General features: G+C 41.9%; 1 protein-coding gene across 1 annotated transcript; it reads left to right on the top strand.

Annotated features, from left to right (window-relative positions):
• Positions 1–339: 339 nt before the first annotated feature.
• Positions 340–1236, top strand: BATF (basic leucine zipper ATF-like transcription factor). The gene is made up of 3 exons (XM_075280659.1): positions 340–535; positions 612–716; positions 1057–1236. The coding sequence occupies exons 1-3, from the start codon at positions 473–475 to the stop codon at positions 1234–1236; spliced, it is 348 nt and encodes a 115-aa protein (XP_075136760.1). The 5' UTR covers positions 340–472.
• The last annotated feature ends 15392 nt before the right edge of the window (positions 1237–16628 follow it).

The raw sequence follows: 16628 nt of genomic DNA on the forward strand, positions 1-16628 counted from the left end.
GTGTTCTAGTCCTCACCATGTATTTTTCTGTGTTATTGGTCTCTCTACGCATATTGCTTTGTATTTGCTATGTAGTCTGTCTCTACACATCTCACTCAGTATTTTACATGTATTCTGTCTCTACATGTTTTGCTCACAATTTAACATGTGTTTCTGCCTGTGGATGGAAAGTGGTTGTTTTCTGCAGGGTGGAAGTCATGCTCCTTCCTCTCACTTCCTGCGCTGGTTCTCACAACTTCCCCCCACTACTTGCTTGGGCTTTGGGGTTTTCCTGGGTGATTTTTGCCCTGGTCCCTCTGTGTATTTTGTCATTTGACCTTTTAGAAATGTTTCCTTCATGTCATTTGAAGCTTAGGTCTCCAGATACTAAAACCACACGAGGAAGGTGACAGCAGCAGGGAGGAGACTGATGTGAAATTGACTGCAAAGCAGGCAGCACAACAGAAGAGACGGGCAGCTAGTGCAGCGGGACATGCACCCTGATTCTGACAGCAATGAGCCCAGTTATGTCAGCTCCCCCTCCAGCAGCAAACAGGTACTGACACCACAGCCTCTGATCTTGTACTGCTTTATGGGATGTAGGGCTCACATGTCATATTCTGTTTTTTCAGGACTCATCTGATGATATGAAGAAAGTTCAGAGAAGGGAAAAAAATCGTATTGCAGCACAAAAGAGTCGCCAGCGGCAGACACAGAAGGCAGACACATTACATGTGGTGAGTACACACTATCATTTCTTCAGCTTGTGTAAAAGGTGCCTATCTGAATACTGAAGCTGGAGCATCCACTATCATTGCTCAGTATTATTGTTCCTATCTTGTATGGTTCAGGGAGGGGGTGATGAGGGCTAAGATGTATGTCAGAGCACGAGGCGCAGAAGTGTGGGGAGCCTACAGTAACTGGCACAATGTGGGGAATAAGCAAGGTATAGATGCTGAAATGGGAAGTGGAACAAGGTGACAGCCGTGTGGTTAGGGTATACTAGTAGGCTGATGGACACCTTTTGCAGTGTTTGTTCATGTGGCTTATTCAGTACTTGATCTTGTCATTTCCCAGGAGAGTGAGAACCTGGAGCGGCTGAACGCAGCACTGCGCAGGGAAATCCGTTGTCTGCGCGACGAGCTCAAGTATCTGACGTGTGTCCTGAGTAGTCACCAGTCTGTGTGTGCCCTCACCCCCCAGAAACCTGTACCCTTTCCAGCACATGCTGCTTCTTCCCCCCGCTACCAGCACTGACTCAGGTGATCTGTGCATGAACTGGGAAATGAAGCACTTTTTCAACACATAATATATGTCTGTTCAGAGTGTCAGCTCTTGCACTAAAGCATATTTATGGTCAATGTGAATGGAACTCGCACTCTTTATAAAGTTTATTTTGTTGCAACGTTGAGTGTGTCTCAACTCTGTCCTATGTTTTGTTCGTCTTTTGTTTGCATGAAAGAGCCTGGCACCTCAAACCCTAATGTCTGATATTATATGTACTTAATTCTGCGTCACCAGCCATGTACATACACAAAATTGGAATCTCAGGTTGTCGTTTACACACAAGTTACCAATAAAATATGCTCTGTATAATACTATATGTAATGTATAGGACCTTGCACCCCCTGCTGGATGTACTTGGTACTGAACAGGAAGTCTTCGATACGTGGTCAGACTGTAAAGACACCGTTTGCTTTGAGTAGTAGCACCATCTGAGGCAGCCAGTGGCGTAACTACCGTGGTAGCAGCTGCCACAGGGCCCGGGTCATTAGGGGGCCCGGTGACAGCCGCTACCGCTGCTATCATTATACTCGGGGGGTGGGGTGGGGTGGGGGTGGGGGAGTCTTTTTGGATTCCCGAGTTGAATGATTGGCAGCCCGGGAGAGGTAAGCAGGGCCGGTATTAGGGGGGAGCAAACTTGGCTATTGCCCAGGGCCCCAGCACATGCAGGGGCCCCCTGTTGGTGGAATACTTTCCCTATTAATATAGGGAAAGTATATGTCCCAAGCTGCAGCAACCCGCAGGAGCTGCAGGTCTGGCTCCACTCAGTGCTCTCAGGATGCTTTCTCTACCCCCCCCCCTCCCTTTCTCTGGCTGTCCTCTGCCCGCCAATGAGAGGGCTGAGGAGAGCCCAGGAGGCAGGGCTTATCCCTATACAGAAAATGGACCCCTGCCGAGCTCTTGCCGTCTTGCACACAAGAGAAGGAGCAGAAGAAGCTCCAGTAAAGTGAAACTAAAAAAAGAAAACACAAGTACACAGGACATACTGGGGTTACTATGCTTATTAATATCAGGCATTTGGGGTGATTAATTTTGTTTTAGTAACTCCATGTGCCTCATATTAATAGCAATTAACCCCATTATGTCCCTCACATTAACCCCTGTGTGCCTCACCATAAGAGTTACTAATATGTGAGACATATGGAGGTAATAATAATGAAGATACTTTATTACCTCCATGTCTCTCACACATCAGTAACTCTTATGTGAGGTACACAAGGGTTAATATGAGGCACATGGAGTTACTAAATTGTAATAAACATGGCCAGACTTTTTATCCACAATTGTCCTGGTATAGCGGTCAGCGGGTGACGTGACAGTATTTAGTCCTGTAGGGGCCACTGAGGGACATAATAGTGTGTGTGCAGGGGCCTCTAAGGGACATAATACTGTGTGCAGGGGCCACTATGGGGCATAATAGAGCACGCAGGAATGCGTAGGAGGGGCACGGTCGAGATCTTCGGGGGGGTGGGGGGTGGGAGCATGTCAAAAGTTTGCCACAGGGCCCCACCATTCCTAGTTATGCCACAGGAGGCAGCCATATTACTAGCTATTACTAGCTCCTATCAGAGCAATTGTGACTTGCCCATGCGTCTATACAAGGAACGCTTTACTATCGGATGGGACATTGTAATTGTTCATAAATGGTATACCTTTAAAGGTGTGGGCATAAGCGCCGGGTGTCTTTCGTTAGAGCCATAATTAAAAACCCCACATCCTCCATTCTTTTATGATGGATGTCGGGAAGGTGTTAAAAAATTTTTTAATATGGTTATGTTCATGGGAAAACCCCTTTAACAATTACAGGTTATAATCTGTCTTTTAAATATTGCTACAGCCAAGGCCTAATGCTGCACGTAGAGGCAGTCAGCTCTGAGCACAGATCCTTCATGTGGGTACGGTCAGGAACTTCCTCTGTTATAACAACTAATTTAACTATTTATGATGAGCACAATGAAATGAATGGGACTTCTAAAGCAGCTCATAGCCCTCTTCTCCATCCATACAGGGCTACTGTTCGGGACTTGCCCTCTGATAACAGAACCAATTATCCCTGCGATAAATATTATTTATGATCATAATGCAGTGAATACTATTTCTGAAGCATGATTATATCATTCTATTAGAAGCTGCGCCTCCTCCAGCACCACCCCCTCACTTTCTGTCCGAAGTTCATGATGGTCACATAAAAGTGCTTTGTGAACAAACTTTTACCTCTTCTGAGATTTTCTGCCTTCTTCACTTTCCTGTGACATCAGTTTTGCTCAAGTAAAAGGAGACAGATTGTGACAGCAGCCAATCACATGACAGCAACCTGAAATTGTTACAGTGAAGCACATATAGATTGTAATATATTGTACCCCCTAACCTTTCTCCTTTTTAAAATATAAACATTGTATCTTTCCCATATTTTCACCAAGGGATACTAACATCTGTTTTTTAGGCTAACGTAGTGATTTTGGCTGTTGTGTAAATGCAACAGGAAAAAATGTTGCATTTTACAATATGAGCAAAGAAAATGAGATTTTGGTTAAACTCGTCCACATAGATTGGAAAAAAAATGCAGCGCAAAAATGGCAGTATGTCAATTTTACCTGTGGAAACACAAGTATTCTCTTATTAAATTTATTTAGGGGAAAAACGCAACAAAAACTCGTCAAAAAACACAACGTTTTCGCTGCATTTCTTTCTGCAGTGTTTTTTTAAGCTGCGTTTTGCAACATTGGGCCTAAATGATTTCATTGTTCAAGAAGTTATTTAGGTTTGTTACCCTATAGCAGTGATGGCGAACCTTTTTGAGACCGAGTGCCCAAACTGTAACCAAAAACCCAATAAATTATCACGGAGTGCCAACACGGCAATTTAACCTTAAAACTATTTGGATCCACAATTGCGGACTCACAAATTACAGTCGTGTGAATTGGGCTTTACAGAGCTTGTACTGAAAGGTCTGTACACAGTACAATCTGCCCCGCAGTGGCCCCCACACACACAGTACAATCTGCCCTGCAGTGGCCCCCACACACACACACAGTACAATCTGTCCCGCAGTGGCCCCAACACACAGTACAATATGCCCTGCAGTGGCCCACACACACACAGTACAATCTGCCCTGCAGTGGCCCACACACACACAGTACAATCTGCCTCGCAGTGGCCCCCACACACAGTACAATCTGCCCTGCAGTGGCCCCCACACACACAGTACAATCTGTCCCGCAGTGGCCCCTACAGACAGTACAATCTGCCAGGGGGCCACACGGTGGCTCAGTGGTTAGCACTGCAGCTTTGCAGTGCTGGAATCCTGGTGTTCGAATCCCACCAAGGGCATAAAACCAACTGCAAGGAGTTTGTATGTTCTCCCCGTGTTTGCATGGATTTCCATCCCATATTCCAAAGTCATACTGATAGGGAAAAATGTACATTGTGAGCTCTATGTGGGGATCACAATCTACATAAAAAAACAAAACAAAATCAGTACAATCTGCCCTGCAATGGCCCCCACAGACACAGGACAATCTACCCCGCAGTGGCCCCCCCACACACTACAATCTGCCCTGCAATGACCCCCACAGACAGTACAATTTGCCCCGCGGTGGCCCCCCCCAAGGGATTATACCTGTATACTCCACAGTAGCCCCCTTCCCACACAGCATGAAGTGGTCCACAGTAGCCCCCTCCCCACACAGCATGAAGTGGTCCACAGTAGCCCCCTCCCCACACAGCATGAAGTGGTCCACAGTAGCCCCCTCCCCACACAGCATGAAATATTCCACAGTAGCCCCCTCCCCACACAGCATGAGACGGTCCTCAGTAGCCCCCTGCCCAGACAGCATGAAATATTCCACAGTAGCCCCCTCCCCACACAACATGAGATGATCCTCAGTAGCCCCCTGCCCACACAGCATGAAATGGTCCACAGTAGTTCCCCCTCCCCACACAGCATGAAATATTCCACAGTAGCCCCCTCCCCACACAGCATGAGACGGTCCTCAGTAGCCCCCTGCCCAGACAGCATGAAATATTCCACAGTAGCCCCTTCCCCACACAACATGAAATATTCCACAGTAGCCCCCTCCCCACACAGCATGAAATATTCCACAGTAGTTCCCTCTACCCAACAGCACAAAATGGTCCAGAGCAGCCCCCTCCCCAGACAATACACATATATACTTACCTGAAGGGCCGCCAGGCGTCCTCTCTCTCACCTATTCACTACGGGCGCTGATGACTTACGTCATCATGTCCGCACCAGTGCAGAGGTCACACTCTGTATAGTCAATGTAGGCCGTGCGTACCGCGCGGCCTACACTGACAGCTTTCAGCTGGATGTGCATTTGCACATCCAGCTGAAAGCAGCGATTGCTCACTAACGGGGAATCCTGTACCGGATTCCCCGTTACTGAGCGATCCGGGAGACCGCAACCGTGCCAGCATAGAGGGCTCTGCGTGCCCTCTCTGGCACGCGTGCCATAGGTTCGCCATCACTGCCCTATAGTGTAATTGTTAACTGTTTAGCTTCGCTATCCGTTAAAAAAAATAAATACCTGTACAAAGAAATAAAATATATATATATATATATATATATATATATAAATTAAAAAAAATGAATTTAGAAAATACCCATACATTAAAAATAGGAAATAAAATGCATTCAACAGAAAAAGAATATGAGCTCTTATCCTCTAATAGTGAGCAATGCTCAGCGAGCTTTTGAATAGTTCACAGCGACACTGAATGCAGCAAGAGTAGTGCGCATTCTGGTCCTAATGTAAAAATGATCAGAACTAGTGACTAAACTATAGAGAGTGTGCCAAGTACAAGGTACAATGGAAACTTAACTGGTACAAATTGGTAGACATTTCTATGAAAAACATCAATTTAGATGAAAAGTGGGCTCGAAAGCTGAATGGAGCCCCACGTGTCTGCAGCTTTTTACAGTCACTGCAAGGTGAATGGGATTCTGGCAAATCCCACACCTTGTGGAAAAAGTATGCGCAGCGATTTCTAAAACCATTACGGTTTCGGAAATTGCAGTATATTAATCATATAGGGCTCGCAATCTACATATTTCCCTATCAGTATGTCTTTGGGGTATGGGAGGAAGCCCAAGCAAACATGGGGAGAACATACAAACTCCTTTCAGATGTTGTCCTTGGCAGCATTCGAACCATGGACTCCAGTGCTGCAAGGCTAATCACTGAGCCACTGTGTTGCCCCAGGAAGCAGAAAGTCTGCAGAGGTTTCCTTGCTGTGAAAAGTACTGGGGGAAAAACGCGATGTGTTGCCGCAGTGGCGCGCTACGTGAGGCTTCAGCCAAGCAAAAGTATATTTGGAAACTGCAGAGTCTGGGATTAGGTTTATAACCAATCTAAAGTATCGGGGGGATATCGTCACTCCATAGGGAGAGACCACCATATAGGTGTGTGGAGTCTTATTAAGCCATTAGCTCTCCACTGTGCAAGGGATAATGGGAAGAATATGCAAATCTGTCTTCCATGATGTAATCAGGAAGATAGTGTCTCAGTATGTGCACACCAATAGAGGGCACTAGCTGAGGATGTGCAAGTCTGTCTTCCATGATGTAATTAGGAAGACAGAACCTCAGCCATACATCATGGAAGACAGATTTGCATATTCTTCCCACAATCTAAAGTATATCATACACAGGCCCAATTGTAATTTGATTTGTTTATAACCAACCAACCTTAAAAATATTTATTTCTGGAAGCATTTAATGTCTCTCTATTTATTCATTCATTTATAATTTGTTTACAGTGTACCTCCAAATAATATACAGAAGAGGCTAATAATACACCATATGTGTGGAAAAACCACAGTATCAACAACCAAAAAAGCCCACACACCAAAATATAAAACAATGTAAATTTATTAATATCCAGGATAAAAAAAAACACAAGGATACATAAATGAGATAATAAAAATCATATAAGGGGGACTTGGAAGGTCTAAGTACCAGAAATACCAAGCTAATAACAAAAGCTGGCCAAGAAAAGCACATTGATAACATATATATGTATAGTATAAAGGTAACCACAAATGAAGATGTAAAAGACCATAGAATAGATGAAAATGAAAACAGTATACCATACATGACTACCCCATAACACTAGTGAAAACGCCAGCAGAGAAATTATATCACATGATGATGCATCTACCAACACTGCCAAAATAACTCCCAACGCGCATTTCGCCCAAACCGACTAGATTCGTCCAGGGACATTAAGAGAAGGCGCACAGAGGTATTTATAGGACCAAAAAACTGATAGCAAAATATACAGGCGCTACAAACACACAGGCCTGTGTAAAAACTGAAGCGAAAATGGCCACCGTGTAATAAAACTGTGCACGCAATCTTCATCAAATTCCACCAGGGCAGTGAGACAGGACTTACATGCTTGTGCCTGGCCCTGATTTGGACATAAAAGGTCAGAAGCATAAATAGTTTCTCTAAGATACCGGTTTTAAGGAAGAGGTACTGACCTTGAGTATCAGAGTGGTGGGAGATGGCCATAACTTGCAAAGATTTCTGCAAAGCAATACTAACTCCCTTCCATTTACCAACTGGGTTAGAGCTATGAAATGATGAGAAAAGTATCTAGTGATAATAGGAGGCACATGTCACATTTTAGTCCATCTACTGCAACAATAACATATGAGCCCTTTGCTTGTGCACGTGGTATAGCACCTTGACCTCTTTTGTGTTACATCAAAGCCCCTGACATTTAAGGAGCAAAATTTCAAAACAACATCTTTTTTTTTTTTTTTTTTTGAAAGTGGGCTGTATATAATAAATAATACATAAAGCTGCAGCTGGTAGGATAGTAATACTGGGGACACAAGGGGAGTCAGCCTCTTATTCTTACTTAGTTAGTACTCTTAGTCTTGGAATCTAAACCACAGGGACAGGGGTGTAACTAGGAAAGAGGGGTCGCTGTAGCGTCCTTTTGACTGCTCCCCACAATGTATAACGCACCCTTTACTGATCCCCAACACATTACTGGTCGCCATAAAATATACTGCCACTTTTATTGTCTCCCACACAGTATATTGTCACTGTTACAGGCCCCCATACAGTATACTGTGGTGTTGTTATAAGTATGTTCTGTATGTTCTGTTCTGCTTACTTATTCTGCTTTGTCTGCCTAGCAACAGTGAGGTAGTAATGGAGGAGGAGCTGAGCTTAGGGGGAGGAGTTGTTAGACAGGGAGCCATGATGGAAGCATTCTGATCTATAAAAGTAACCATCTCATAGTGGACTTATTACAGAAGACCTGCATCCTCACTACAACACTACATATACTATTCCCATTACAGACCCCTATACAATAAGTGTCCCCATTACAGGCCACCATGCAGTAAATGCCCACATTACAGGCCCTTATATGGTAGATGCCCCAATTACAAATACCCATACAGTAAGGGCCCATGTTACCCAATTCAGGTCATATCCACTACACTGCATACATATAAAGTGTCATACACATAAGTGTCATGGAACGAGGCAGGAGTCGTAGGGGAGGAAGAAAATAGAAAAAGAAAGGGTTGGGGGCTTATGAGGCAGGGTATAGATGATTGAGGACAATTAAAGAGGAAAGTTAAAAAGCGTGCACCCCATGAGTGCTGTCCAAATTCACCAGTACAGCAGAATACACTCAACATACCAAATTTACAGGACAATTTGATTGATTTGAGGACACTTGATTTTTTTCAGAAATAATGTAATCTTCATTGCTCAACAGTTTTCTTGTTGTGTCTATACCATGTTGTGTTGTGTTTTTTGGAATTTTTTGTTGTGTCTATACCATGCTAGTAGGACAATGTTTTGCTAAATAACCAAAGCGCTTCAGCAAACAAAAACTTTATTTTGCAGAAAATACAATGATTAGAATTAGAGGACAGCAATGACCGTAGCACACAGAAAGATTACAACTACATTTTCTTAATGTTGCAACAGTCAGGAATTAGTAGAAAGTGTAGAGGCGTTTGCTTTCAATGACTTCAGCACATTTGTGGCCAAATGACTTCTCTAGTCTCTGACTCTGCTCGATGTGATTTTGGTTCACTGATTCTCCAGTCTCATCCAGCATTCAATGACTGCAGTGGGTTTCTTGGCCGTAACTTTGTGCCTACAACGTTTTTCCAGAGGTTTTCTATTAGGTTTAGAACAGGACACTGGATTGGCCAATTCATTATTTCAATGTTATCAGTTTCAAATGCCCCTTATCACCCAGTTTGCTGTGTGACAAGGGGCATTGTAGTTCCTGAACATGCTGGGTGATTGAGTGATGAACACAGGGAAGGACCCATATGTTGTCAATGAAGGCATTGATAAACATTTGTTTTCACACTGCCATGTAGCTGTATAAAAAGCCCAACGCCTGCTACGGAAACATTCCTCAAACCATGTTACTTCCTCCTCCACCTTTCATTGACTACTTTATAGACTTTGGGTTTAGCCTTTCCCAAGTTTGTGGACAAACATAATATTTCCTATCAGACCCAAATAAATTAAACTTGCTTTCATCTCTAAAGTGAACTTTGGACACTTCCCCTCTGTGCACACAAAAGTTAGTCTTTCTACTGAGAGGTTTGGTCACTGCAGAGCGGGCTTTCAGTCCAAATGCTCTTAAATGTCGAGACACTGTATGTGCTGAACTGTTGAGCAATTCCAGCTGTAATGTTGAGCCGATTGCCCATTGAGATTCTCTGCACTATCCTCTCCTCTCTTGCATTTGTCTTTCCTGGACTACCAGCCTTCTTGGGGAACTTGACTGAGCTTGTGAAGTTGTAAAGATGCAATATTCCAGAAATCACAGTTTGGGAATGACCAGCTTCTTTTGCTATGGTTGATAGGGCCATCCCCTTGGTCTTCATCTGGACAACCTGATCCGAAGGGTTTCAGACAGTTTAGAACAGCTCAACATCTTGTCAAGTCAGTGAAAACTGGAAAGTTAATGGAAAAAGTACAAGTCAATGATATAAATAAAGAGTCTAAGCAATAATAAAAAAAAAAATACAAATATTTATTAAACAAATCAGTAAATAATTACAATTAAAATCATATATATACAGCAGGGCAGATGGAATTTGCCAAAACACAAGACAATGACACTAGGAATGAAAGACATAAAGCGCTATGCATAATAGCATAATATAGAATTCAAGGTAAGTATAAAATAGATGGACTCTATATCAATGGTGTATAATACCCCTGTAGATAATAAACAGTAGTCATATAAAACCTGCACTTAGGCTATTCAAAGCCGATTCAGATGCTCAATTATTGCGTTTTGTTAAAGAAGTAACAAACAGAACATATACGTTTTAACCAAAGAAACTGGCCTGTTGGAATGGCCTGTTTTATTTTGTAATAGTGGGAGGATGTGGATATTTTCTTCCTAAAGACATTAGTGGAAATAAAACCCTCTGGGTCACAAGAGATAGAGAGATAAAAAAAAATCCACTTTTGTCCTACTGTATACCCACATAAGCCGAATGTTTAAAGGGGCTCTATCAGCAAAATCATGCTGATAGAGCCCCACATATGCGTGCATAGCCTTTAAAAAGGCTATTCAGGCACTGTAAAAGTTAAATTAAACTACCCCCCCATTTTAAAATAATAACTTAAAAAAGAATGTTCTCTACTTACGGAACGTGCACCCTGGGCGGGCATTCAGGGTGCGCCGTCTTCTTCTTCCCCGCCTCTTCTTCCTCTGACGTCTTCGGGTCCCGTCCTCCTCCGGCGCTTGCTCGCGGACACTGATAAAAAAAAATTAGCCCGGGCGCATGCGCAGTCGCATATGTGGGGCTCTATCTGCAGAATTTTGCTGATAGAGCCCCTTTAAATCATTTGAATTTAAGGAGTGTAGAAAATCATCCAACTGCGACGTCGAGCCCTGCCAGATGAAAAACATTTTGTCGATATACCTCAACCACTGGAGCACGGCGACAAAACCAGGGATATAAGTAAGGACCTCCTTGTGTGCGCCGTTACCACTCATCTCTCCCCCTATAAAAGGATGCCATCTGTCCCAGGTAAAGTCACACCTCCTGAGGAAGCCAGCTTTTGGCGAAACGCGTAGGGGTGGTCCTTCTACACGTCATTTACATCCCTGGGAGCGCTAGCTAACCATCCTTTAACTTTAAACATGACTTCAGGTAACTAAATGTATGATTACTATTGGACTCTATGGTTTGTTGCTATGTCGGACATTAGAATATGATCTGATGTATTATACATGATGATTTAATGAATGATTCTTTCATATCATGATATTTTCACTGTGTCCCCTATTTGCTTACTTTCTAGCATATATGCACTACTAGGCCTATCCTGCACTGTTATTTGTAGTGTGCAGATTATACACCGATACTTTGAATAGCCTAAGTGCAGGTTATATGACTACTGTTTGTTATCTACAGGGGTATTCTACACCATTGATATAGTCCATCTATTTTATACTTACCTTGAATTCGATATTATGCTATTGTGGTGGAAAAATATTAGAAAATGGCTTGCAGATCAATAATCAATGGTAATTGTGTCCATGGCTTTAAGAGAATATATTCAGTATATGATGAGAAACTGATTCATTAGAATGCCTTATTGTTAAGCAAGTTCTTCTCACAGTTTATTATCAAGGTCTCCTGATAAGATGGTCCGGTGTCTGCCTCACTCCCATACTCCCTTCATGTGGGAAACAAGATACAAGAGCTAGGCCTTATTGTGAAACATTCCAAGGTCTACTGACAATGAGCCAGTGTTGGCAGGTGCACAAGATGGTGGACACAGATATTCATGTGTTAACTAATGTGTTGTCTACGTGCTCATCATGTGCAAACGCCCATTTTATTCTTTAACCAATTATAACATGCATTTTCATATGATGTATTGTGTGATGAGCAAATTGGCATGAAGCCATTATTTCCTTTTATAATCCCATGGGCAGCCTCAATAGACTTGAGAGAATTATCATAGAGAACACATGTTGTCCTGGTGATCTTTCTTTTCCGAGCTCGTAATAATTAATTAATTTGGACATCTCCTGAGAATCTGAGACTGGAACCACTTGGGTTCCGATAACAGCTATTATGCAATTATGCATAGCGCTTTATGTCTTTCATTCCTAGTGTCATTCTCTTGTGTTTTGGAAAATTCCATCTGCCCTGCTGTATATATATGATTTTAATGGTAATTATTTACTGATTTAACAAATATTTGTACTTTTTTATTATTGCTTAGACTGTTTATTTATATAATTGGCTTGTACTTTCTCCATTATGATTGTACGTTTTTCATTAAGCCAAAAGAGATTAATGTGAGGTACCACTGTATGGAGTGCTAAAACTGGAAAGTTAGACTACCAGCTATATAGGGTGTGTCAGATAACTAAGCAAATAAGCATTTAGTGCCAGATTAACACCAATAACTGAGAGGTATCTGAAAGTGTTCTTTTCAGATATGACATTTTGTGGGGAAGGTAGCTCGGTAGAAGCAGTAGTGAGGACCCAACCAGAGACAGGGACACAAATCTTACAGCAATAACTGGTTTATTTAAAAAAACAAAACAAAACAAAAAACAGCAAAATAAATAAACCTTTACATTAGGCAAAGGAAAAGCAAAATAAAATCCAGCCTTAACTCCAGGCAAAACAAAAACCTGCTTGTCTGAGCACTAACTAAACAGAAAATACTAGCTGTACATGTGACTTACTACCAGCCACACGAATAAACCAAAACAACACTGTACCAGAACACAAAGCTCTCAGTGTCAGGGCAGACCCAGCCACTTCCTCTCCTCCCAGGATCTGCTCTGAACTCCAGGGTCTGCAGCCTTTTAAGGCCCAGTAATGAGCCTATGGCCTACACCTGGGCTGCAGCTTATTCAAGATCTAACCTGGACCACATATATGTCAGGAATCTGGGGGTGATATACCATGACTCCAGCACTCCTGTCATCTTCTCACACATTGAAGTTTTTATACTGTGCTTAAGGATATCTGTAACTCATCAAATGTGCTTAAAATAGTGCTCTTTTACTTGTTTGTATATATTCAAATAGGACTACACAGTGACCTTGACATTTGGGAAATTGGATTGTTGTTCTCTAATTTTTATCTCTAGTGTAAATGCAAGTGACAAACTTAGGCTAGGTTCACACTAGCGTTCGCTATTCGTTTGGGGTTTCAGTCCCCAAACCCACTTAAAAAATGCAGATAGAAAAGTCCAGCAAGCAGGACTTTTCTCTTTGCTTTTTTTCACCTTTTATTATAGTCCATGTGGTCAGCAGGTTACCTTTCCGTTTTTCGGTTCCCAAGAAGACCCGAGGAATGTAATGCAGAACACTAGTGTGAACCTAGTGTAAGGCTAAGAAAGATGGGAAGAGGATCCTCCACAAGCAGGGCTCAGTGCAGTGGCTTTCTGTACTGGGAATGCTTCAGGCCATCCTGAAAAGGGATCAATACACACAAGCATGTACTCATACACTGTCCACCTTTGGTAACTGTATATAGTCAACCTGCAGTCTCTAGAACGGGTAGAAGAGTTTCGAAGTGTGTTTCTAAGGAACCTTTTACTTTTTGTCCTACATTGTGTCTCCAGGTTATGCAGACTTGCACATATGTAGCTGCAGTGGTGATAAAACCTGGAGCTACCCATCTTTTGCACACCAGGTCATACATGGCTGTTTTTGAATGGTGTACTTGAGAATGAGCTGCTTGCACCATCTATGGAACAATGATCTTGGTAATCATAATCTCTTACCACTGGCCATTAAGCCTTGTTCATTCTTTTTTTCTCCTTATTGTTCCCAAGACTTCTGTGCTTTCAGGCTAGATTAGTTCTGCAGTGTTTTTAGAACATGAAAAGAGAGCTGAAAGCTTTAGTCCAGTATGGGGTCCACCTACCGTATGTTGAGGCGTATTTCCTAGGCTTTTCTGCAGCTAGTTTGGTGTGTGCCTTAATTTTGACTATACCCACCTGTTTGGATAGCAGCAGGGTCTCCTTCAGTTCCTGAACAGCCTGGGAATCCTTTATAGCCTTACCAAGAGATGTAAAAAAAAGCTCTTGCTCTCCAGATCGGGCCACAGTTGTATGCTATAACAAAGGCATAGCACACTGTTTCAGAGACTGCTTTTAATTCAGCTTCTTAAGCTGAGACATGTGGAGGTAATGGCTCTACTTGTTTTACCTTGTGTTCAGTGACCATGGCATGTCTAGTGTAGAATTTGCCATCCTTTGCAAATCAAGAGCCGTCTACAAAGAACTCAGATTCAAGGTTAGCAATAGGCAGGCTGGTTTTAGACCGTGTGAACCTGGGCAAAATTAAAAGCGGGGCTCCAAATGCTGATACATAAACAACACCATTGTCTTCCAGTGGCAATTAATAATGTCTCTTTTCTGCCCCCAAAACAGTAATAACAAGCCCCATTTTCCCACTCACAATTCAAATGAGCACCTTTGTACCGCCTAATAGATTTTTGCACCTAGTCAACAGTTATTATAGTGCCGCCTTATAAATAATAGTCCCTGCTTATAAATAATATTACACCTTTATCAGTAATAGTGCCCTTATAAATAATAAATAGTTCCCTGTATCAGTAATATTCTCCCTTATCTGTAATAGTTCCCCCCTATCAGTAACAGTCATCCTGTAAAATAATACTGCTCCCTTATAAATAGTTCCCCCTTATTAATAAAAGCTCTCTCATAAATAATAGTTACCCTTATAAATAATAATCCACATTATCACTAATAGCCACCTTTATAAATAAGCCCACTTAACAATATACCCTCCTTATAAATAGTTCCCATCTAATAAATAATAGCTCTCCCTTATAATAGATGCCATATAGAATAATTTCCCCCTTTTTATAGGTCTCTTATAAATACTTCCTCCCTTATAAATAAGTTTACCCTAATAGTCCCCTGTGTATATAATTTCCCTTTATAATAGCCTCCTTATATATAATAGTTTCCCCCTTATAATATAGTAACCCACCCTTATATATAATAGTTCCTCTCTAGTAAATAAGAGCCCCCTTATATATAATAGTTCTTCCTTATATAGTGGTGGACTGAAGGGCCTTAGATCCACCAGAGGAACTTGTTCTGATGCCCCACCCAATAGTCCCACAGAATATAACATGCTCCCCAGAGGACCCCCTAGTATAATGCACCACAGTATATAACATGCTTTCTAGAGGGTCCCCCGCCCCAGTATAATGCTTCACAGTGGCCCCACAGAATACAATATGCTCTCCAGAGGGTCCCCCCTAGTATAATGCTCCAAAGTGGCCCAGACTCCCTCAATGCTATTATTATATTATACCCTGGGGTCTAGACACCACACTATAATAATCAGAGACCCAGAAATATAAAAAATGTTATAGGTGTCCGAAAATGGCAACTTTTAGAAAAAAATTTTTTTTTGCAAACCTTTAGATTTTTGTTAAGGTGTTAAAATGTAAATACAATTATATAGCTTTGGTATTCCCGGAACAGAATAAAGGTGACATGTCATTTTAGCTTAAGAGTGAACGCTGTAAAACACTAATGCATTTTTCTCCAATTCTGAATTTTTTTTCCAGCTTCCCAGTACATTGTATAGAATAATAAATGGTACCATTACGAAGAACAATTTGTCCCGCAAACATTAAGCCCTCATATGGATCTGTGAATGGAAAAATAAAAAAGTTATGGAGTTTGGAAGGCAGGGAGTCAAAAACAATAATCGGAAAATGTCACTGTTAAGCAAGGGTTAATAAGGTACGAGACACTCATTGAAGCTAATAAACCTTGTTGCCCAGTCAGAAGAGAGACAGTTTAGATTGTTTTATATGCATCATGTCCTGGGTTCAGTCCCCAATCTTATAACCTGCAGAAAGCTTTTGTCTTTTTTTTTTTTTTTTTTTTTTAATGATATATATGTATATACTAATACCTATCTATCTATATACTAATATGTGTGTGTGTGTGTGTGCGCGTGTGTGCATGAATCACCCTGTGAAGGGCTGTATCAGGTTCACATCTCTGTCTTAAAGAATGGTTGGTCTAGATCATTTTCTATCTTCCAGAAAATTAGCTTGAGTTATAATAAAAATGTTGGGCTGAGGCGTCCCTGACTGGCTCCACAACGTGGTGAGAATGGGGGATGTGGCGCACATTTGGCACATGAAAGGGCGTTGTGCCAAATGTGTGGCACAATATCATCTCTGCTCCAAAAAACTGGTGTAGAGGAATTGATCATTCTAATCCAATGTACAATTAAATGACATTATTTATCTTGTACTGATCAAAATGACATCCTGTATCTATTGTGAGAAGGTGACAGGCAGAGTGC

Source organism: Leptodactylus fuscus, chromosome 7 (genome assembly GCF_031893055.1).
Source record: "Leptodactylus fuscus isolate aLepFus1 chromosome 7, aLepFus1.hap2, whole genome shotgun sequence".
Taxonomy (NCBI): domain Eukaryota; kingdom Metazoa; phylum Chordata; class Amphibia; order Anura; family Leptodactylidae; genus Leptodactylus; species Leptodactylus fuscus.

Coding starts and splice junctions, on each gene's coding strand:
- BATF (XM_075280659.1), top strand. CDS start 473: ATGCACCCTGATTCTGACAGCAATGAGCCCAGTTATGTCAGCTCCCCC. Junction 536..611: donor CCCCCTCCAGCAGCAAACAG/GTACTGACACCA, acceptor CTGTTTTTTCAG/GACTCATCTGATGATATGAA. Junction 717..1,056: donor AGGCAGACACATTACATGTG/GTGAGTACACAC, acceptor GTCATTTCCCAG/GAGAGTGAGAACCTGGAGCG.